The 24275-nt window shown below is 37.8% G+C and overlaps 1 protein-coding gene across 2 annotated transcripts in view; it reads left to right on the plus strand.

Annotated features, from left to right (window-relative positions):
* PPP2R5E (protein phosphatase 2 regulatory subunit B'epsilon) overlaps nucleotides 1-24275 on the plus strand; it is a 148368-nt gene that overhangs the window by 102892 nt on the left and 21201 nt on the right. For both annotated transcript variants that reach the window (XM_028114629.2, XM_028114698.2), the window contains exons 5-10: nucleotides 4108-4200; nucleotides 19952-20082; nucleotides 20201-20260; nucleotides 21239-21347; nucleotides 23446-23499; nucleotides 23603-23653. In XM_028114629.2, coding sequence (XP_027970430.1) covers nucleotides 4108-4200; nucleotides 19952-20082; nucleotides 20201-20260; nucleotides 21239-21347; nucleotides 23446-23499; nucleotides 23603-23653 — 498 coding nt within the window. The remainder of the gene's footprint in view (nucleotides 1-4107; nucleotides 4201-19951; nucleotides 20083-20200; nucleotides 20261-21238; nucleotides 21348-23445; nucleotides 23500-23602; nucleotides 23654-24275) is intronic.

Below are 24275 nucleotides of genomic sequence, written 5' to 3' on the forward strand. Positions count from 1 at the left end.
AGGTAAAGGAAACCTACTTTTAAAATTCATAAATTAACCATTTGTAATAAAGGTCAAGTCAGTAGGCACACTGTTGCCTTCAACTATTCCTTTCTGGAGGTCTTTGTACTCAAGATTCCTGTGTTTCTCTTATGTATTCTAACTCTACAAATTGGTCACCTTTCCATTTTCACTGATAGGTGGTTTTAGTACTGACAAGAGCACTTACTGAGCATTCAGGAAATCTTAGCTGTTCATGACAGGTCATTCATGTTATAGTGAGTTATTACTAAATTTAACATTTTACTTTTTAATTGAGCCAACAATATTTTTCTGACCAAAACATAGCACCTTTTCACTTTTTATTAACTCCAACATTAACAGTGTGCTTCTTCTTCTGGATCACATTTTTATAAGGAAGCACAGTATTTATTACCAAATATCTGATAATAGTACATAACAACAAAATTGCATTGAGATGTGGTTATTGGGTGATGGGCTAGGCAATGAACCTAGCCAGTTGACTGTTTCTACACACCTCTTGTCTGATTTAAGTTTGTGGCCATATAAAACTACTCCTAACAAATCATGGATCTTTGGAGATATTTAAAAATAGAAAAAGGTTTGGGGTGCCTGGATGGCTCAGTCGGTTAAGCGTCTGACTCTTGATTTCCACTCAGGTCATCATCTCGGGGTCGTGAGATCGAGCCCTGAGCCCCGAGTCTCGAGTCTCAGGCTCCCTGCTCAGCGGGAAGCCTGCTGGAGATTCTCTCTCTCCCTCTTCCCCTCCCCTTATTCTCTCTCTCAAATAAATAAATAAATCTTTAAGAAAAATAGTAAAAAGATTAAATCCACAAAATTTTAGTTTAAATATATCAGAGGTTCTACTGTATGTGTGTTATTTGATATTTTCTATTATCTGTATTGGTATCTTTTAAACTGTATTCCATAGTTACCATGGTTATTCTTTGTGTATTTTCTGTATTTGGGTCTGTAGTTCCAGTAGAATATGATTTTGCAGGACTTCATTTACAATCGGGATTGTTTTTAGTGCTTTACACTTGAGACTGAAAAACAGAAATGCTAAAGTCTTTTTAACTCAAGTTCCTTGGAGAGTTCACTTATGTGATCTTGAAAAGTAAATTCTTCTCTCAGTCCTCAGTCTTTCTTTCCCTTTAGAAATTCAAGGGAGATTTTTGATTCTGAGGTAAAAATCTGTCTCGTAGAACATTTATACTTATTAATAAATGTGTCTAAAGTGTTTCCACCAAACTGTTTTAAACTGTAACTGCTTTCAAGGGACCAGAGGGAAGAGAGCACTTTGCCAGTCCTGCAAGAAAGCCCTGCCAGCTCAAAAGACAGGCCTGCAAGATGAGAATCTCTCCACTTTGTGGGAATTAAGCCCCCTTTTATGGGTTGTTTGAATAAGGCTGACATTCTATTTGTAAAAGAAAGAGTTTTGAAAAATTAGTGTATTGAAAATACAATTCTTCTGGAGGGTGTTGGGGGCTCAGTCATGTAATCATGCCTAGAAGTACAGCTTGACAATGTTCAGATCATTGGGCAAGAAGTTTCTCTGAATTAAGAGTTTCAAAGAGAAAAATGGTTTTTTACTGAAGTAAACTCCTAATGTGAATACCTAAGTGTTAAGTTACAGTCCGAAGTCATAAGGTTACTGTATGATGCATTTAGGTTACTGGTAACACAGACCCTTGGGGGACCCTGATTTTCAGGCCTGCAAAATCAGAACAGTTTTATAATAATACTATGCTATTGGCTGGTTTCACTGTGTTGACATTGGAACGGATGGTTGTAAAAACATTGGTGGTTGAAATTGCTGCTGCTTTAGCACAGATCAAGACGGTTGTGGCAAATTGGCTTTGTGATCATATGTTCTACTGCCAAGCGCTGACCAAAAAAAAAAAAAAAAAAGCCAATTTCAAATAAAAGTGTTCTTGGAAAAGCAGCAAAAATTATGAAATTAAATATTATTAAATCTTGACCTTTGAGTACACATTTAAAAAAGTATTTTTCGTGACAAAGAGGGAAATGGAAGTATGCACAAAGCCCAGTGACTGCATACTGAAGTATACTGATTTGTCTTGTGCTAAAGCAATTATGTGATTGTTTGAGCTACAAGCTGAACTAGCTGGTTTTTCATGAAATACCATTTTTACTGGAAGGAATGTCTGGCAAACTGTACTTCCATCTTGTGTATTTGGTGGATGTTTTCTTAAAAATAGACAAAGAAAACAATTGTTGCCACTGATAAAATTAGAGCATTCAAGCAAAATTTAGAATTAGAATTTTGGGAAACTTTTATCTTTCTGCTCTCACCTTGAACTTTATCATGTATCAAAACTTAGACTTTTTGATAAAATTGGAGATATTAAGGAATAGGACTTTTGATACTGTATAATAAAACTTGTGAGCATTTGAAAAATCTGCATAACTCGGTGAACCAGTATTTTCCAGTTGGTCAGTGAATGATGTTAGGAAACCATGCGTAGGTAAAAATCCATTCAAAGTGCAGGACAGACGATTGGAATTTAGTATAACAGAGTATGAAAAATTCATTGATTTTGGCTTCAGATTCTGCATTGCAACTCCAGTTTAAGAAACTCAAGTTTTGGTGTAGTATCAAAGAAGAATTTCCATAATTATGTGAAAAGACTATGAAAATGCTCATCCTTTTTCATACTGTTAGATCCTCATGGGGCTTGATTTCTTTATATACTCCAACCAAAACAGTGTATCACAACTGGTTGAATACGGAAGCAGTTTTCTAATATTCAATTAAAGAGATTTTTCACAAATAAAAAAATAATGCTTCTCAGAATGTGTAATGTATTTTATTGCTTTAAAATGAAATAACAAATATGTATTTTAAATTTTCTGTTTGTATTTCTGACTTTACATATATAAGTATATGTATTTTCATATATATATATCATATAAGCAAAAGCTTTGGAGTCTTCAACCATTTTTAAATGCAAAGGAGCAAGACTGAAAAGTTTGAGAATCCTGTTTTAGGCAATAGTGATAATGGTAATATGTGTTAGTCTGCTATGCGTAGCGCTTTATATATATTATCACATTTAATCTTAGGGATTATCATCCGCATTATTTAGTTGAAGAAACAGACTTTTAGAGAAATGAACTTGCCTAGGGTTACACAGTTAGTAAGGGACGGAGCTGGACTTCCAACCCGGTGCCTGTCTGTCTCTGTTAAAAGTTCTGTTTTTTATATACTGTTGTATACTCTAACAGGATCTAATGTATACTTTAACATAGATTTATTTTGCAAAGAGCATAAACAATGATCTTCTACTGTTTATCAGAACAGTTATTTGAGATTGACTCTACAGATGAGGATATTTTTATTCCTTGCAGATGAGAGTATTCTGCTAAACTATCATATATTGCTTAGAGGAGTGTAAATTGCATAAATTTTCTGGAAGGAAATTTAGCAGTGAGTGTTAAAATCCTGAAATGTTTGGATATATTTTGCTCTAACAATTCCACTTGTAGAAATATTTCCTCATGAAATAATCGAGCAAATGCACCCTGATGTATATTACATAATATACATTGTGGCATAATTTGATAGAGAAGTAATTCAGAAACTAGATGTCCAAGCATAGGAGATTGGTTAAATCGATTATGAATAATGGAATTATTCATTATAAATCATGTATAATGGACTACTTGTAGCTACTAAGAATGATGGCTTAGATATTATTGATATAAATTGTATACAATATATTGTTTAGATGGTAAAAGCAGTTTGAAAACTATATAAAAATATATTTATAGTTCATTGATATGTTGTAGAAATATACAGAAAAATCAGGAGGTTTATACATTAAATTGTTGGCAGTGGTTATCTCTAAATGGTGAGGCTATGGGGGATTTTTATTTGCTTTGTTTGGCTGTTATTTTCAGATTTTTAATTTAAAAAGTTAAAAAACATAATAGCAACCATGTGCCACAAGAAGGGCTAGCATAGCTTGTAAATGATATTAAAACTCAATTTTCTAAGCTCTGTCAGTTTTAGTGTTACAGGCTTTTTATGGTTTTTGATAAGTGAATTATAATTTGAAATTAACTATAATCTGTTTGTTGCAGCTTGTATATGAATTTTTCATACGATTTTTGGAAAGCCAAGAATTCCAACCCAGCATTGCCAAAAAATACATAGATCAGAAATTTGTATTACAGGTAAGCAAAGTTTTATGGTTGCATGCATTCGTTATTCAGCTGATAACACTTTACCTTATAATCTCTTGATTGTATAAAAATCTTTCACAGTGGCAGTTATATCACCTTTTAAGCAAATACTGCATATATAAGTTAGTTTCCATTATTGCCTGTTAAAAGTAATAGGTACCTCTTTAATTTATTGTTTAGTTTATCGCTGGAAATTAATTTCGTTTCAAACAACAGGAATGCTAATGCCTAAATCCCTGCAGTTTTCTTTCTTAAAATTTAATTATAAAGGAATTTCATTTATAGGACCTCTACTTGGTGTGAATCTTTGTGTAGCTTGAAAACTCCTATTTGCGTAAGGATTCTTAAGGAACTATTGCACAGATCTGTTAAAACTGAAAAAGCATGGTCTAGAGCATAAATAACCTTCAACAAATAATCAAAGTCAGATACTGATGAGCTTTCACAGCTAGGAAACACCTTAAAATTCCTGTAAAGTGATTAACTCTCACCTATCTGTTTGGAGCTTCTCAGGGTGTGTATTCTTCTTGATTTGTCATTTTACATTTTGTAACTGTAGACCACATCTTCCTTTTTACCTGGGACTTGGGAATGTTCATGACATTGAATTTTTAGGTAACATCTTCGTGCTCTTGTTGTTGACATTCATCTATAAAAATGGGTACTTGAGCCAACTGGTGTATGAACTATTGTAGCTCCTTTCTAAGTGATTAATGAGCACCTCATGTCGAAAAGAATAAATATCTATCTCCTAGTGAGCCAGTAAGCAGAACTTCAAATTTAAAACATTATTTTGGCAGGAAGTTGATTCTCCTATACCTTACCTGGATAAAGGTTGATAGCCTTTGTGATGACTCATTTCCCCTCCTTAATTCAATTAATAAGTTTAGAATTTTGGATATATTAGGTAGAGAGGCTTTGGAAAAGTGAGGTTTTAGAAAAGAGGCTTTGGAAAAAGAGAGGTAGATAAATAGGTGGTTACATGGAGCATTGGGTAAATAGGTCGACTGATTCAGATTCTTATACCAAGGAGGCAAAATGCATTTCAGATAGAAAGGCAACATGTGACAGGTCTGTGTTTTGTATTGGAAAGTCCTTGCATTTATATAGCACTGTATAATTGTTAGAGCATCTTTACATGCATTATTTAATTTAATTTGTACCATAATCTAAAACAGACGTGGCTAAATTTGAGGCCCATTTTATAGGTGAACAAACTGAGGTCTAGAAACTTTGTCAAGTTTTCCCAAGCACATTTCCTATTCTAATTTTCTGTCCATTATGTCATGATGCCTCCTTGTGATTCCCCTCACTATAAACTTGGAATGACTTCAAGGCAGGAATAGCCCTCACTTCTCAACACTAATGAAATACAAGGTTCCCTTATATTTATGGTAAATTAAAATACCCAAGAGGATCAGATAGTGAAGCCTATGTTTAGTTTACATGGAAACAATAAGAACTGGGATCTCACGATGAAGCGTTTTTTTTTTTTTTTTTTTACATGAAAAGCATGCAAGGCCCATCTCACTGTGTTGTTCGTGGTAGATGGGTACTGATGATAATAAAGCTCATAAGATTAAAACATCGGAGAAACCCAGACTTGAAAGGGATGTTTTGGGTTGTCTGTTCTAGTTCTTTACCCAGTGAGTTAGTCTCCTTTGAGACCCAAGAAGGAGTGACTCCCATTTATTCTTTTTTTAGTGAGGAAGGACCATATACCTGGGCAGATTGTTCTGGTTTTGTTAGAAAGTTCTTTATGTTGAACCTCCCTATACCTTGTAGCCTTTGGCCTTATTTCCCCAGACTAAGTCCTTTAGTATTCACTAGCTCGGACATAACTTTTAGGTCTTAGAACACAGCGCTTGTGTTACCTCTTGGCTCTTTTTCCTAGGAACAGGAGTAGCAGCTCAAATGCTTGTAGGCTCATTTATGACAAGTTGGTGACCAGGTGTCAGACACTAGGAGGTAGACAGGTTTCTATTAAAGGGAGCTTTGGCTGCCCCTCTTCTTTCAGTTATTGTTAGACTTTTTTTCCCCTTAAGAGAAACAAATCCAGATTTTCATGTGAAATGTTCTGATGAACCAAACTGATTTGCCTTCTGGATCTAGCTTAGCAGCTGTCAGTGTGCATTCTCTGCTCTAGACTGCGTCCTTACTTCTGTCAATCCTGTCTCATTTGTCCGTTTTGAAAGTCTTCAACGTGTGCCCATTTGTCTTTAAAAATGATGTCTGTGTCTGAACATAGTGCCCTGAGCCTGGTCGGTCCAGCACAGCCTAGAATTGGGTTCCCCATTCCCTTGTGTGGGTCTCTTAAAAGGGAAGTCTCATTAACCATTCTTGCTTCTCTGTGGCACTATTAACTTGTGTTAAGTTTGTGGCCTTTAACTGATTTCTAATTTAGCTTTGTGCATGACGTTGTAAAGCCGTGTTTTCCTTTGTTTTTGTTCATTGTACAGTTTGCCTTTTAGTCTAAGTATAGGCTTTGACATATATTCCTGCAGAATTAATTTCTTTCCAGCCCTTTGAAGTCTCTCTGGATCTTGAGTCAGTCATCCACTGTATTCATTGTGCCTCCCGTCTTTATCACATCTGTGACTTTCTTTCTTTTTTTTTTTTTTTTTTAAAGATTTTCTTTATTTATTTGAGAGAGAGAATGAGATAGAGAGAGAGCATGAGACAGGGGAGTGTCAGAGGGAGAAGCAGACTCCCTGCTGAGCAGGGAGCCCTGATGCGGGACTCAATCCTGGGACTCCGGATCATGATCTGAGCTGAAGGCAGTCGCTTAGCCAACTGAGCCACCCAGATGCCCCACATCTGTGACTTTCTTAACTGCGCTGGTAGCTCTCGGCTTCGTCTCAGATTGTTGATTAAAATTGTTAGAATAGCCAGCACTGGTGACAGAGGCCTTTGGCATGTCTTTAGCAACTTTCCTCTGTTTCAGCACAGGTTCATTAATCAGCAGTCTTTGGATTCCATCCTTGAAGCTGTTAGAAATTTACTCTAGAATAGCATCATCCTTCTTACATTTTAAAATTTTGTTCAGGGTGCCTGGGTGGCGCAGTCAGTTGAGTGTCTGACTCTTTGGTTTCTGCTCAGGTTGCGATCTCAGGGTTGTGAGATTGAGCCCTGAGTTGGGCTCCGTGCTCAGCGCAGAGTCTGCTTGGACTCTCTCTTCCTCTCCCTCTGCTCCCCACCCCTAATAAATAAATAAGTCCTTTAAAAAAAGGCTTAAAATTTTTTTTGTTGTTGTTCCTAAGGAGAGTATAGACTCTTGTCAGATGCTATGGTAGAAGCCAGCACTTTGTCTTTACAGCATCCCCTCATCTATGGGCCTTGGGACTTTATCATAAAAAGGAATGCTGTTCGTCTGCCTTGGGACATTAATGAACTTCTGGGGGCTACTGTTATTTATTGGTACTGTTTCCCCAAGTACTTGCAATCCATGTGATTGATCATCTGCCTCCGAGTTTCGCCAGAGACAAGAAACCAAGTTTACATAGTGAGTCCGTCTACTTATACTTTATGTTTTCAGCCCTTGCCTCATTTTTACAACCTTTGCATCTTTTACCTTCCCTCTGCTGGGTCTGTTGATGAACTTAACCTTCACACCAGGGCTCCCAGCAGTTCCTGAATCAGTCAGGAAAGGGACAGGCAGGGTATTGGCAAAACGAGTAACACCACTGGGTGGTACTTGAATGTAATATTTGACTAACCAGAGCATTATCTGGTTGGGGATAAACCCTGGGTGCCGATTAGCGGCCATTTTCCAGAATACCCTGTTCATTTATGTTGGTAACCTATAAAGTTGGTCTCCTGCCCCTTTTCCTACCCTTTAGTCTACTGATGAGGTACCTAAGATCCCCTTCTAGGAGTAGGGTCTCAGTCCCCTAGGTAATTTTCCTGAGCTCCCTTCCTGGGAGATTTGTTTCCAACTTGGGACCTGCTTGGCCTTTTGGAGCTTAAGGCATTGTTGCTGAGATTCCGTCCTGCCCCTCCCCCCCCTCCTTTTCCTCCTGCCACTGCACCTTACCCGTCCCTGAGCTGGCAGCCCCTTCATCTGTGTACCCTGTAGTCAGCGCGTTCATTATTTATACCCCCACTTTCCCCCTGCTTGTCTCTCTCCGCACAGCCTCCTGTGATGCCATCTAGTCCTGGCGTGCTTTGTACTTAAGTCTGGTTTTCTTGTGATGTGGGAGTCCCCATACCTTCCCCTCTTGCAAATCGGGATGACACTGACCGCATTCTTTTCCTTTGAGCAGATTCTTTATTCTCTGTGGATTCTCAAAAGGAATTTTGGTGATCTCAAACTTAAAACTTTTTTATTTAGTTAGATATAATTTATTCTAGCCACGAGATTTAAACCTTATTTTCTATAGCAGCTATAGCTGTATTTCTCACAGTCTGTTCTGACTCTCATGTCTCCTGTCAGTAAAGACAAAAGCAAAATAAGAATCGAGTTATTTCAACATGATGTAGTGGAAAGAAAGTTAACAAGCTGTGGATTTGCATCCTGACTCCTCTGTGTACTCTAAGTAGTATATATTACAGGAGCTAAGAATATGTGCTGTGGGGTAAGAAGGAACTGCATTAAAACCCTGGCTTTTCCACCTACTTGGCAATGTGGCTTTCAGCCAATTAATATACTCACTGTCCGAGCTTGAGTCTCCTCATTTGCAACATGAGGAACAGCAAAATAGGATGTACCCCCAAACTGACCGTTGTTAAATCTGCTTAATTGAGTTGGCACTATGGATACAAAGACAGGCTCCCTCCCTTCACTTGTAAATAAGTACTTGAAAACTTGGGCAGATTTTTGACTATTCTGAGCCTCAGTGTTTTCTTCGGTACAATGCTTATAATGGTGACCTCTCTTACAAGTTACAACAAGTAGGCTTGTTATGATGATAAAATGACATGACTTGTAAAAATGTCTGCTGGTATCATGCATGGATTATAATAGTTGCTCATTAAATACTAATTCCTTTTTTTATACACTCCTCATACTATATTATCTCCCCACGTTAGTAGGATATCTTATTTTTCTTGATTCCAATATTAATTTTAAAATCTCCACCTTTTGAAATGAAATGTAAAAGTTTTTGTGAAACTTATAAGAAAATTTTGCAGAGAAGCCTTGAATAAATAACATATTTGTAGATGGGAAATTTGCCATCATAAGGATAGTCATAGAATCTCAAGTTAATTTATACATTTGGTGCAGTTCTAATTAAAATTTCAGTAGTTTAGGCACACCTGGGTGGCTCAGTTAAGTGTCTGCCTTCAGCTCAGGTCACGATCCCAGGGTCCTGGAATCGAACCCCATGTCGGGCTCCCTGCTTAACAGGAGAGTCTGCTTCTCCCTCCCCCCATTCATGCTCTCTCAGATAAATAAATAAAATCTTAAAAAAAATTTCAGTAGTTTTTTTATTTGAAAATTTCAAAAGTTCATGAAATAGAAGACATTTTTGAAAAAGCAATATGATCCTTTGCCTGTTAGATATTAAAACAAATGTTTTAATTTATATAACTATAAAGGTACATGAATGAAAACAGTGTGGCATGGGAATGCCTGGATGGCTCAGTCAGTTAAGCGTCCAACTCTTGATTTTGGCTCAGGTCATGATCTCAGGGTCATGAGATTGAGCCCTTTGTTGGGCTCTGTACTGAGTGCAGAGTTTGCCTGAGATTCTCTCTCTGCCTCTCCGTCTCCCTCTGCCCCTCCCCTTACTCGTGCTCTCTAAATAAATAAATAAAATCTTAAAGAAAAAGAAAAAAACCCAGTGTGGCATGGGTACAGGAAGGAGACTGGAACATAGCAGAGGCTTGGTGGAAAACACCATTCTTAGTATGCCAAAACCCCACAAAAAATGTACCTATACATAGATGAATAGAGATGTGTGTTGTGCATACAAATATAATAGCTTGGTATAATCCTCTGAAGAGGAAAACTGATAGTGTTCTATCAACTTAAATTCTGTCAACTTGAATTTTATCCACTGAGCAATTCTTTGAGAAGTAGTCAGATAGGTACACAAAGATGTATGTACAAGGATATTGGATGCATCATTGTTAATAATTATTAGAAAATTGGAAACAATTTAAAAGTTCCTCAGTAGGGGGTTAGTTGAATAAACCATGGACATTCATATAATGGAATAATCAGATTGTAGAGAATGAGATAGAGCTACACATGTCCTATTTTTAAGTGAAACATGCACATTCTGGAACAGTATGATTTTTTTGAATCTGAGTCTTATTTTAGGGAAAAGGAGTGTTTGTATATGCACTAAAAATTTTGGAAGGCTAATACGCCAAGTGGTTAATTGTCTGGTAGAATGTGATTATGTGTGATGACCATCATTTTCTAATTTTTCTATTTCTCTGTTTTTTACATTTAAAAAATAATGAACATGTATGTCATAATCAGTGAGAGTGGTGAGAATATTTAGATTACAAGTACGTTCTCATTTTGTTGCCTGGCATTTTTCATAAACCTCAGCTGATTGTGTGCATTAGTCTTCCTGAGACTGTTTTTGTAAGACTGCACCATTCACTTATACTTCACATTGGTTGTGTTTCCTTCCTTTCGTCACTTGCATATGTCCTTTTAAAAAATCTGAAGTTCATTGGGAAGCTGCCAGTGTTTCCTCAAGAGCCCTTTTCAATGCTACTCATTTTCATCCTCATCAGGAAGCAGTACAGATTGGTGGTTAAGTGTATATACACTGGTTTGAATTCAGACTCTGGCATTTCTTTAGGGCATGGCCTTGAGCAGGTTATATAGGACTGCGTTGCCTCAGTTTCCTCATCTGGAAAGTAGATACAAAATATCCACAGTATAGTCGTTATTTTGTTGAAAGGCTGTTGTGGAGATTTAATAAGTGAATATTATACATAAGCACTTAGAACAATTCCTGACGAGTCAGTGGTCAGTAAATGTTATGTTGCTGCTGTCACTGCTGTTTTGATTAGGATCAGTTCTTGTTTTGAGAATCTTCTTTTGTCATATTTTCTAGGAATAGCCTCAGTCCATGAAGTCATATGGTGTTGGTCTGTCAGCATCTTAACCAGCATGTTAGGAATTTTTGAAATCTGACTTTTACTATTCTAAAAATCAAATAAACCCTTTGGACTCCACTTTTGTGGCTCCTCTCTGGCTTTTGAGATCTTTTTAGATGTTAAATGTGGTCTCTCCTGTCCTTGGATTCATTTCACCATTGATTTCTTCAAGTGAATGTTTATTAGTGCCAGGAGCATATACTTTTTAATAGGTGACAAGCAGGGATAGCACGGTCAAATCTTTTTTTTTTTTTTTTTAAGATTTTATTTATTTATTTGATAGACACAGCGAGAGAGGGAACACAAAGCAGGGGAAGTGGGAGAGGGAGAAGCAGGCTTCCCGTGGAACCGGGAGCCTGATGGAGGGCTTGATCCCAGGACCCCGGGATCACGACCTGAGCCGAAGGCAGATGCTTAATGACTGAGACACCCAGGTGCCCCAGCACGTTCAAATCTTTACAGAGGCCATACAAGTGGTAGGCAGTGAAGTAGTCTAGGTGTGACAGGGAGTGATGGGAAACAGTGGTAACCTAGAGAGGTCAAGAGAACCTGGAAATCCAGATTTTTATATGGGCCAGACAAAACTCTCTGTGACTTGTACTTTTGAAGAGTTTGCAATTTTTTCATTTAAGAATATATGACTGACTGACTTGCTTAGATTTCATTGTAATTTTTGTTAAATCTAGATTTATATAACCTTTAGCATTTCGTATGTACTTAATCTAAGTCTTTACACAAGAAAGCTATCAGATTTATCAAGGATAGTTAGTTGATTACATAGTGCACTCATGTCTACGGTAATGTTGATTTTAGACATAATAACTGCCTTCTATAGCCATAAGTATGCAGGCTGGCTTGGGCTTATGGAACGTGTCTCTTCCCAATAAAGATAATTTTCATCTGTGTTAGGACAGTTGGGAAAATGGTTTCTTTATGATCTCCGCCCGCGCCTCCCCCACCCCCAAAGATGGGTTCCCAAACCTTGAATTATTTCATTGGGTGTATTATTGTGGCAAGAGTTTAGTAGCATATTTCTAAAGACTGCTTTCAACCACTCTGCAAATCTGAAAAGCAGTCAGTGGTTGCTAAGAGACATACTATTCAAGTGTCCCCATAAACATATGTACTGCTGGAGATTGCGATTTAGCAATTTGTATTTCACATTTGCAGTTATATTTAGCTGAAAGGTGCCATAATTATCATGCAAATTATGCAAATCGTTTACCCTGTCCTTAAAAGTGACCTTTTATTATTGTGTTTTAAAAACTCAAGACAAACTGGACATGACACAAACCAACCGGTTAAAAAATTTTAAGTTCTAAACTGAAATAAATTTCATGAGACCTTGAATCTCAGCTCTAATACAAAAGCTATTTTCCAAACAAGTTCCTTGAATATGTCAAAATGTTTACATTTCTCTCTCAGAGTCTATAGCAAATAAAACTTGAGAGAACTTACTTGATCAGGAATTTTATCAGCTAGCCATTACCAATTAAGATAGCACCTCTTCACCTCATCCCATCCATTCCAACCTATAACTTACCAACCTCGGGAAAGGGCTTTAGCGCTGCGGCTCCTGCATCCAGAGCCAGCTCCGTGGGTGTGCAGCTTGGGCAGTGACACGGGGCCCTGTGCTGAGTAGGGCCCTGCTCTTGGTTTCATGCTCTGCTGTTGCTGTCTTGAAATTCTTCAGAGTTTTTGAACAAGGAGCACTGCATTTTCCTTTTGCATGGCCCCACAAATTATGTAGCTAGTCCCTGCCTGCATCCCACTAAGTGCATCATTATGTAGAATAACCGCTCTTTCTTGAAATGCTGACCAACTTGATTGTCTTAAAATTTTAAATTGCCAGCTTTTGTTGATTCAGTCAAAATGAAAGCTGGAGGGAGAAAAGAATGGACTCTCTAGTTTGTGGGAAGAATGCCTGAAATTAGGAAGAAAATAAAAGCATGCGACTTGGCAGATTTGTTCATATTTGGAGGACTTACACCTTTGAAATTCTTATACTGAGTTTCCAGAGGAGTCTTGAAGTCAGAATTGCTAGAAGCTTATAATGTGTAACCTTTTGATCTTTTGTCCACACTGTGCTTTCTCAGTGTTGCCCATAGATCAGCTTGTTTGATGTGTTGGTCCTCTTGAGTTGGTCTGATACATTGGAGTCAGGCTGCTGTTGGCTCTTGCTACTTGGTTCTGAGCTGTTTTCTCCGTGTGCAAAGGTGTTTGGAAGGTATCATTTTTTTCAGCTGATGGTAGAGCTAAAGTTAAAAATAAAGCCAGAAATGTGGAGACCTGATTTTAGTCTGATTGAAAACAACATTTACATGAAAACATGTTAGAATACCAATTTCATTGTTTATTTAAGCGTTTCTGATGTTCTTTAAAATCTTTCTTTACATGGAATGGGGCATGGTAGTTGCTTCTTTATCGTAGTAGAGGGCAGTTGGGCTTTTTGTTTCAAGCCTTTTGCTCTTAATTTTTAAAATAGTTTTAATTCGGGCGCCTGGGTGGTGCAGTCAGTTAAGCATCCGACTCTTGGTTTCAGGTCCGGTCATGATCTCAAGGTCGTTAGGATTGATCCCTGCTTCGGGCTCTATGCTCAGTATGGGCTCTGCTTGAGATTCCGTCCTCCTGTCTCTCTGCTTCTTCTGTTCATGCTTTCTTTCTCTCTCTCAAATAAATACATAAATCTTTAAGAAACACTTTTTTAATTGATAAAGTAATTCTATTTTAAAAAATTCAAGTATATTTATACAGTTTATAAAGACAAATAGCAATCTCCTGCCTCAATCCTTCCCCAGCCGAGTCTCACTCCCTAGAGGTAACCACATTCAAGTCTTTTAGCTGTTTGCTTGTATGTGTCTCCATATCTCCAAAGAACATTCTTATTCTGCTGTTTCTTGATTTTTAAAATCTTTTCCTACTGTAAATCATTATATGTTTCCCTTTCTATCTCCTACTTCTATATCTTAACCATGTAGTTAGTTATGTCGCAAAATCTAATGAAATGAAATTGTAGTGTTGCATTAGTAGGACTGTGTACATGTTGTTCATAGCCGAAGCACATCTTATGCTATAATTGCATTTCTTCTCTTGTAGAGTTTTTTTAAAAACCCCTGGAATGAATAATTGCCTTATTTTTCACATGCTTGCTTTCCTATGTATGGGTCACTAGCTCACCCCTCAGTTCTTCTCTGAGAGCACCATACACCTCTTCACAGTCTGGCCCACACATCAGCCAGTCTCAGTTCCATTGTTTTCCTTGGAGGTCTCCTTCATGGAGCTGGAGCCCCATCATCCTGCTCTAGTCAGCACTGGCGGCTTCCCCTAGGCTGTATCCACAGTGGTTGTCCCGGGACGTCCCTTTGCCACTCTTCTGCACTGTGTCTTTGCTGGCTTATCTCCCTTTCTTTCATTTTGGCAGAATGCATCCTCTGGATGCTTCCTAAGAAAGTATGAATGGGATATAAATTTTTCAAGACCTGGTTCTCTGAACTTGTCTTTATTCTACCCACATACTTGATTGACATTTTGGCCAGGTATAGATTTATGGCTTAGAACCCATATTCCCGGGGCGCCTGGGTGGCTCAGTCATTAAACATCTGCCTTCAACTCAGGTCATGATCCCAGAGTCCTGGGATCGAGCTCCGCATTGGGCTTCCTGGTCCTCGGGAAGTCTGCTTCTCCCTCTCCCTCTGCCTTCTGCTCCCCCTGCTTGTGCTCACTCTTTCTCTGTCAAATAAATAAATAAATTTTTTTTTTTTTTTTAAAAAAAAAGAACCCATATTCCTTCAGGAGTTTTAGGGAATTCTGGATTGTCTTCTATTTCCAGTTTTGGTATTGAGGAGGCCTACACCAGCTGAACTCCTTATTCTTTATAGTGATCTATTTTCTTTCTAAGCTTTTGAGATCTACTCTTTGTTTCCAGTGTCCAGATAATCTAAAGTGATGTGCTTTGGTTCAGGTCTTTGTTTATTCATTGTGCAGAGAACATAATGGCCCTTATATATATATATATATATATATATATATATATATATATATATGTTTTTTTTTAAAATTGCATTGAATCCTTTCTCAGATAATTTCATTTTCTTTGTTTTTGTGTCTCTGTACCTATTCTCTGTGCCTTTTTGGAATGTGCTAGACCTTCTGGATTGATCCTCTAGTTATCTTCTTCTGTACACTATCTTCTTTTGGTTATACTTTCAGGATCCATTTGTTCATTTTAATGTTCCCGTTCTGAAATTTTTATTTCTGTTACATCTTGAATTTCCAAAATTTCTTTTTTATTTTCTGAATATTCATCTGTAACAGCTCTGCTTTTGTTTCAGGGATCCAGTAGATTTGTTTATTTCTGAGGATAAGTTCTTTTCTGCAGTTTGTTTGTTTTTTTTTTACTTGCACTATGGCTATTTCCTCTGAGTTCTTTATGATTGTTTGTTTTGGTGTCTGTCTTTTATGTTAGGATGGCTTCATAGTTACATGTTAGTCATCAGAGAGGCTTCTTAGGGCCATCTAAGAGCCTTCTTAGAACGTGTGTGTGTGTGTGTGTGTGTTTGTGTACACGTGCACTCACATGTGCATGCACACAAATGGGAGGCACTTAGTACATTGAGCAGAGACCTTGCTCTTTCATTGAGAAACCCTCAAATAATAGTGTATCAATAGGTGTTTCCTCTTGAGGCTGTCAAGAGGCTGAGGCTGAGGTCCCTCAAAAGGGACCTTCCTATTCCCTACCTCATCCAGAATTTTGGGGGCTTAGTCGGGAAGGGTGCCAGCAAAGGTCTCATTCTTCAGCATGCAGAATTATATTTAATCCTTTTATTTTCAATAAATTTTTCACTTTACTGTGTCCATGTCTTGAAGACTAGAGACTTGCATGTTTATGCTCTCCAGACTTTGATTGTAAATTTTTAGTCCACTGCTTGGGACATGGATCTGGGAGGTCTTGTTACTCTTTCGACAAACTTTCAACTAGCCCTCCTGTTTTTAGCTCCCCACACCCTTGCCATCAAATATATCTGGCGTCTTCAATTCTTAAGCCTTTTAAGGGTTCTCTGGTGTGAACTGGCTTGCTTCTTGTTTGGCTTCCATCCCTGCTGGCAGAATGGAAAAACACTTAGCAGAATGGAGAAAGAGGAAACCCAAGATAGTTACCCCTTGCCATCCACTTTCCATCTTTGAAAAATGTGCAGATTTGTCTCATCTGCTCTCTACTCCTCTCTGCCCCGTGTGTTCCTTCCTTTTTTTATTTCTTTATTCTCATCTCAGAGAGGGCTCAGGAGAAAATTTCAGTCTCCCATCTCTGATTGGGACACCCTAACTGCCTTTTTCATTTTGCCCTTCTCATTTCACTGTAGATTTTTTATGAGGTTCAAGGGAGGGTTCTTTGGCTAAATCACTCCACGGTTCATCCCTGTTTGTTAGCTTCAGGAAGGCTGGTTTTGTAAACTGTTAGGAGTCAGCATGTTGGCAGGTCTGTCTTTGCTCTGTAATCACCTTGGAAACTCTCCAGCTTCTTTTCTCTGACAAGTTGCTGCTATATTGTAGGGAATACAGTCCTCTAGGCATTTACAGATGCTGGATTATATTTCTCATTGCTTTTTTGTGGGGAGTGTGTATATGACTAAGCACAAACATTTTGTTTTGGAAATCAGAACTCATCCTACTTCCCCTTTTTGGGGCCTGTGCATTATTATACTTTTTCTTTTGTCTTTTATACCATAAAATCATCAAAAATGTGTTCTATAGAGCAGCAGAAAAGTAATTTATATACTGTAATTTTTCTTTCTCACAGGACATAATATATTTTTATTTGTGGCTTTGTAAATGACTTAAGTTAGATGCCTGGTAATGCATGTCTTTCGAGGGCCTAATGAAAACATTAAATAATTTTTGCTTAATTATCATATTTTCATTAAACTCTTAAGATTAATAGTACATACCTAAGCGTAGTTGATTCAGGTTTTGCTAACAGTATACTCCCTCAAACTTTCTCTTATTTATGTTGGTTGCAAATTACTCGTTAAATCCTTTTACAACACTTAAAAATAGGACCCAAATTAAAAAAGAGAACTTAAAAGATTAGTTATTTCCGTTAACAAGGAATAGAATGAGTAGGTTAGAGATCTTATGTCGTTTTGGGTATGTGATAGATAAGAGATACTGAGCCCTCGGGGCCTGTTTTTACTTATAAGGGCCACATACCTTTCTTTCTTAGACTGTTTCCTGAGGATATGTATAGTTGACTTGCTCATTGCTTTCCCTTTGGGCTCCAAGTTTGTTCAGTAGTGAAATGTGTGTGCACAGCAACAAGGACAGTTCCTGGCATATGCAGAGATTGATTGATTGGTTGATTGATTGCGTGGCTAAATGGGCAGAGAGATGGCAGGTGTTTTAACAGCATCTTCTATTCTGATAGGCTCCTGATGAAGGTATGTGCTGTTGACCTTCACTTCAGCCTCCTGATTTCTTCATAGGTCAGCCTGGATGTCACTTCCTCCAGATGCCTTTCTTATTACTCTACTTCTCCCAAATAGAGTAGATTTGTCTGCTATGTACTTAGCATCCTAAACCACTTAGGCTGTTTATTTACCTATATCCCTCATTTAGACTAGGCTCTGAAAGCTGATTGTGTCTGTCTTGCTCATCATTGTATCCCTGACACCTTGCCCAGTGTCTGGCTCTTAATAGGCATACATATTTATTTGAGGTATTCATTTTTTGGATGGATGGATGACATTGTGTAGCCAAAAATTACATCTGTCTCGCTGCCCAATTTTGAAGATTCTCCTTCAGTTTGTACTTCCTGCCATTATTGGAAGAGCCATTCTTTGTCTATAATTTTGTCTTCTGTTCAAAGAAAAGCAGCAAGCAAAAGTAGATAATTTATTTGATTACTGCCCACTGAGTTATTCTTCTGCTGTCAACCGCATGTCTTAATCACCTGATTCATGCTTATGGATGTCTTGATAGCTTTTTTTGGTAATTAGGGTAGTCTGCGTTCATTTGTATACTGTCTATATGTTCTTGAAATGTTTTACTATAAAGTCAACTTTAGTATAAACAGTGAGTCTTGCTTTATTGTGATGATAATGAATGTATGAACGACACAGTAAAATTCAAACCAGTCTTCAAGTTTGTTCCTCAACCTGCCCACTGTCATTTAAAAAAAAATAAAGCCTTGGGCGCCTGGGTGGCTCATTTGGTTAAGCGACTGCCTTCGACTTGGGTCATGATCCTGGAGTCCCAGGATTGAGTCCCTGCTTTGGGCTCCCTGCTCAGCAGGGAGTCTGCTTCTCCCTCTGGCCCTACCCCCTCCTGTGCTCTCTCTCTCATTCTCTCTCTCAAATAAATAAAATCTTTAAAAAAAATAAAACCTTATTGAGATACAATTCACATACCATAAAATTCACCCTTTTAAAGTTTACAGTTCAGGGTTTTTAGTGTATTCACCAACTTGTACACCCATCACTACTGTGTAATCACAGAATACTTTTTATTATCCCCCAAAGAAACACCATATTCTTTAGCAGACAATCTTCATTCTGCTGTTTGTATGGATTTGCGTATTCCAGATATTTCATATAAATGGAATCATACAATAATTGGCCTTTTGTGTCTGGCTTCTTTCACTTAGCATGATGTTTGAGAGATTCATCCATGTGGTAGCATATATCACTATTCTTCATTCCTTTTTATAGCCAAATAGTAATCCATTATAGCCCATTTTGCTCATCCATGCATTAGTTGATGGGCGTTAGGGTTGTTTCCACTTTTGGCTATTATGAATCATGCTGCTGTGAACATTCATGTGCAAGTTTTTGCGTTGATGTGTTGATATCAGGATTCAGTTTTTAACTTTAGATTACAAATGAGTAGAAACTTAACAGATGTTACTCATGTATAGCATACATACAGAAATTGTAAATGTTCATCTCAGTGAATATTTACAAAGTGAGCACACCTGTGTAACAAGAACCAAGCTCTACAAAGAGAACATTTTTGGTATCTCTGGGGACTTTTAGATGTTGGATTTGGTTTAGGTTGTTTCATTTGCCTATATGCTCAAGTAGAGCTGAAGCCTTCCTCTTAAAACTGTATATTTGGAACATAAGCTCGGTAGGTAGTTTATGTTATAATAGTGCAGCAGCTGAGCTGACAGACTCTAGGACCTCGATCGCTTGGGTTCAAATCCCAGCTCTGCCATGTATTAGTGTGAAACCATTGGCAAATTGCCTAACTTCTCTGTGCTCTGATTTCCTCATCTGTAAAATGGGCATGAAACTGCCTCATTGTGGGGAGGCGCCTGGGTGGCTCAGGTCTTGGTCTTGGGGTTGTGAGTTCAAGCCCCTCAGTTGGAGTGGAGCCTACTTAAACAAACAGAACACTACCTCATAGGGAAGATTAGTACACGTAGATGGTCAGACCAAGTGCTGTATATGTGTTCTGTTAATGATTATTGTTACTGTGTCTGTCTCTCCATTAGAATGTAAGCCCCTTATCTGACTAACGTATCACTGTGTTTCCAAAGACTAGCACTGTGCCTGGCACATAACAGATACTCAGTAAATTTTTGAAGAAGTAAAGGAGGGAGGGATTTTAAATGATGAGTGGCAGGATTCCTAAATCGTTTCCTGAACCCACTTTTGACAGCTACACTGTCTTTCATTTACAACAGCTTTTGGAGCTATTTGACAGCGAAGACCCTCGGGAACGGGACTACTTAAAAACAGTCTTACACAGAATTTATGGCAAATTTCTTGGTCTTAGAGCATTTATCAGAAAACAGATTAACAATATTTTTCTAAGGTAAGTGGAGGACGGGGGGAGAAGGAGAAGCAAAAATGGTGGTTTTATAGAAGTGTTAAATAAACTTCAAATATTTGAACATCGTGTACTGACTTTACTTCTTTTCTTTTTAAAAAAGGTTTGTTTATGAAACAGAACACTTCAATGGTGTAGCTGAACTGCTGGAAATACTAGGAAGGTAAGCACATTTTTAGCTAATTGCTAATCTCAGGTGAATAGCATTTTGAAAATTAGATTCAAATGCCACAGGGAAATGCTGACCTAGATCTCTTGCTGTATGTACATTGAGTACTCTAATTTGTGCTTTCGCATGTTTCCCAACTGACTCTACAAGACACGATTTCTTGTGCCTCCTTGTTCCACAATTATGCATTGCTAATTCTACTGGAATGACTGAAAGAGCTAACAGTTTGTTCATTGCTACAAAGACAATACATCTAATTGCAGTCAAGCCCGTTACTCCACAACATCTTATTCTCTGTTAGTTTCTAGGCTACCTGTCCTTTGCCATATCTTTTGAAAGCAAGTTAAAATAAATTGGAAAGATTGCCATTTTCAAAGGAACCATGTACCCAGGTGTAGTCCCTCAACAGCTGCTGCCGGGAGAAGTGGAATGAATTGGGAAGAGACAGCTGTTGTGTAGTTTTTTATACACAAGGGAGGTTAATGTGACTGGACAATGTGATTGCTTAGTTTCTCCTCCTAATGTAAGGAGAAAAAGTGGAGTCACATGGTTTTTTCTGTGATTTTTCCCAGGCGGGGGCTCTATGTCTATGGTATTCTTGGTTAGAGAAGAAATTTCAGGAATGATGTCTGCAAATGGAAAGGGGTCCTAAGTGAGGAGGGCAAGCGATTTTGGGGGGAAGGAAAAATAAAGGGTTATTGATTACAAAAGCTTTTGGGAATCATCCAGCTAGGTGAAAAGAGCATAAGAGCCTGTGCTAGGTTATCGTAAGCAAATTTTCTTAAATTTCCTTCCACTTAAATATACTCTTTGAAGTAACTCAGAAATCTTGAATGTCACCGGGTGGGGTTTGGGTTGTTTTGGACCAAACATAAACAGATTCAGATTTAACCTAGTTTTCCAAGAGCAGGTTGTCTCAGGTTAGCTGGTTGTGATCATGCTGCTAATTGATGTTTCTTTTTCTTTTTCTAGTATTATCAATGGCTTTGCTTTACCTCTTAAGGCAGAACACAAACAGTTTCTGGTGAAAGTGTTGATCCCTTTACACACTGTCAGGAGCTTATCACTCTTCCATGCCCAGGTAGAATTTTATGTAACTACTTTTGTAAGCAAAATTAAAAGTTTACAAACTCAGTGTTTCTTTGATATTGATATTTCCTTAATTAAAAAAAAACTCATTTAAAGTGCTCCCCGAGGAAAATTAAAATGTGTGCTGTTTTTCTGTGCATAGGAGAATTCATGGGAATATTTTTCAAGTGGGAGGAGCATTTGTTCATTTTACAGAGAACTTTGAGGACTTTCCTAGTTCACAAAATTATATATTGACCATGTTGTGTACAATCAAATATATGTGGGTTTTCCAGATTTAGAGCTTTGGAGTATTCTGGAATATTTTATCTCACCCACATTTGCATTTGTCTATCAGTTGCTCTTTGCCCCCCTTCTAGTTAACTCACTATTTCCTTCTCACTTTCTTTTTTTAATTTTATTTTATTATGTTATATTAGTCACCATACATTATATCATTAGTTTTTGATGTAGTGTTCCATGATTCATTGTTTGCATATAACACCCAATGCTTCATGCAATATGTGCCCACCTTAATACCCATCACCGGGCTAACTCATCCCCCACTCCCCTCCTCTCTAAAACCCTTAGTTTGTTTCTCAGAGTCCATAGTCTCTCATGGTTCGTCTCCCCCTCCGATACCCCCCCATTCATTTTTCCTTTCCCTTCCTACTATCTTCTTCTTTTTTTTTTTTTTTAACATATAATGTATTATTTGTTTCAGGGGTACAGGTCTGTGATTCATCAGTCGTACACAATTCACAGCACTCACCATAGCACATACCCTCCCCATCCCTCCCACCCCCTCCACTCCAGCAACCCTCAGTTTGTTTCCTGAGATTAAGAGTCTCTTTTGGTTTGTCTCCCTCTCTGGTTTCATCTTGTTTCATTTTTCCCTCCCTCCCCCTATGATCCTCTGTCTTATTTCTCAAATTCCTCATATCAGTGAGATCATATGATACTTGTCTTTCTCTGATTGACTTATTTTGCTTAGCGTAGTACCCTCTAGTTCCATCCATGTGATTGCAAATGGCAAGATTTCGTTTTTTTTTTTTTTTTATGGTTGCGTAATATTCCATTGTGTGTGTGTGTGTGTACACCACATCTTTATCCATTTATCTTCCTTCTCACTTTCTATGCACAAATGAACATACTCGCAAGTCAACAATCAGTATTTTCACATCTTTTTATTTTTAGCCTCTGTTACTTTAAAAAGCGTACTCTGTCTTGTCCCAAGTCTGATTTCCGTGCTAACACTGCCTTGTGTGGTAAGCATGTCACTGGGGGACAGATAAATGATGTAGTGGCATTTTAATTTTAGTATTCCAAACCAATGGGAATGTTTTGAGTTTGCATAAAAATGTCACACATTTTTCTGAGCAGTGTTCGTCTTTAAATGTGAAATTCTGTGTTTCGAGGAAAAATTAGTCCATATGTTTCTAATTTAGAACACCATCAAAATGTTGTTCCGCAAGGGTGGATTTCTTGTCCAAAAATCTTTACGAGCCCTTTTACAAATCTTGCCTCTGGTTTTTGAAATAGGCTATCACATTTCATGAGCGTGTAAAAGAATTCTTACCTAGATGAGCTAGCCTCAGATGTAAAACTCCTCACTCTTCCAGCTGGGGCAGGTACAACCTTTTATCTCTTCATGAAACTGCTTCCATTCGCATGGGCCACTTTAGGCAATCAGCAGGGTGTTTAGTAAGTGCTGCCTATGTTTCGTCTAGGACTCTTCTGGAACTGCAGTAAAACCCAGTACTGTCGAGGTTGGCAAAGAGAGAAAGGAAGCCCATGAGATGTAGCTTAGACTGTAGATGAGATACTTTCAGAATCTACTGAATGTGATGTTTCTGCTTTTCATTAGCCAGATACTTCGTGTCTCAGTATTCTTTTAAAAAAATTCCCCTGGGATGTTGTTAGTGTCAATCTTTGGCTTGAAAAAGTAGCTTTTTATTTCACTTTATATATATTTTATTTTTAAAATGAATTGAACATGAAGTTACTAAAACCAGAGTCTAGAAACTTTTTAGGAAGTTTTAATATGTCTTTTGAGTCCTTTTGAGTATATAGCATTTCCAATTTTGTCGCTCATTTTTCTGTTTCTCCAGCTGGCGTATTGCATAGTACAGTTTCTGGAGAAAGATCCTTCACTCACAGAACCAGTAAGTATTTTTTTCTATAATTTCAAAAAACTTCAAAAAGACTACTTTTCATGGAGTATATATGGAAAATTCAGTGCCGTTGTTTTTCTCCTTTTCATTTTAGGTTATTAGGGGGTTAATGAAATTTTGGCCTAAAACATGTAGTCAGAAAGAGGTAAGTGCTTAATGTTGGTGTGTTAAGAACTTACTAGATACTCTGCAGAGTGTCAGGCTCTGAGCCAATTAGTATGTGTAAAAATACATTATTTCATCCAATTTTCATTTTATCTCTGTAAAGCAGGACTGTAAATATTCACATTTTACCAGTTTTCAAATTGAAGCACAGAGAGCCTGAGTATGCTAAGTATAAGTGATTAGGTCAGAATCCTCCACCCTGGTTCTGAACCCTGAACTTTTCATCACGCTATGCTCAGTCCTAGGGAAGCCCTAGTCAGGCTCTGCTCATGTGTCTCACTGTCTAGCTTTATCAGAGTCACCTTTCTAGTGACCACCTTCATAGGATGGAGGCTTTGTGTTGCTGTAGATAGATCCTAGAGCAACCTTCCCAAATATTCCATTTTAAAATATAATAGAGATCGGATCTTACGATGTATGATTTTAAACTATGTTATAGACCTTTAGTTTCAGCTGTTCACAAGTGGCCCTGGAAATTTCTGACCTATGATCATTTGTACTTTTGCAAGACCTAAGCAGGCATGTGCCATGTGAGGTTGTGAGAGAGTAAGTCTCTTAGCTTAGAGGTGAACCTGGCTGGGGCCACATCTGCACTCACTCTT

The sequence above is a fragment of the Eumetopias jubatus genome, unplaced genomic scaffold (genome assembly GCF_037043125.1).
Source record: "Eumetopias jubatus isolate StellerSeaLion01/CBP00866 unplaced genomic scaffold, mEumJub1_p1.0 scaffold_7, whole genome shotgun sequence".
Lineage (NCBI taxonomy): Eukaryota > Metazoa > Chordata > Mammalia > Carnivora > Otariidae > Eumetopias > Eumetopias jubatus.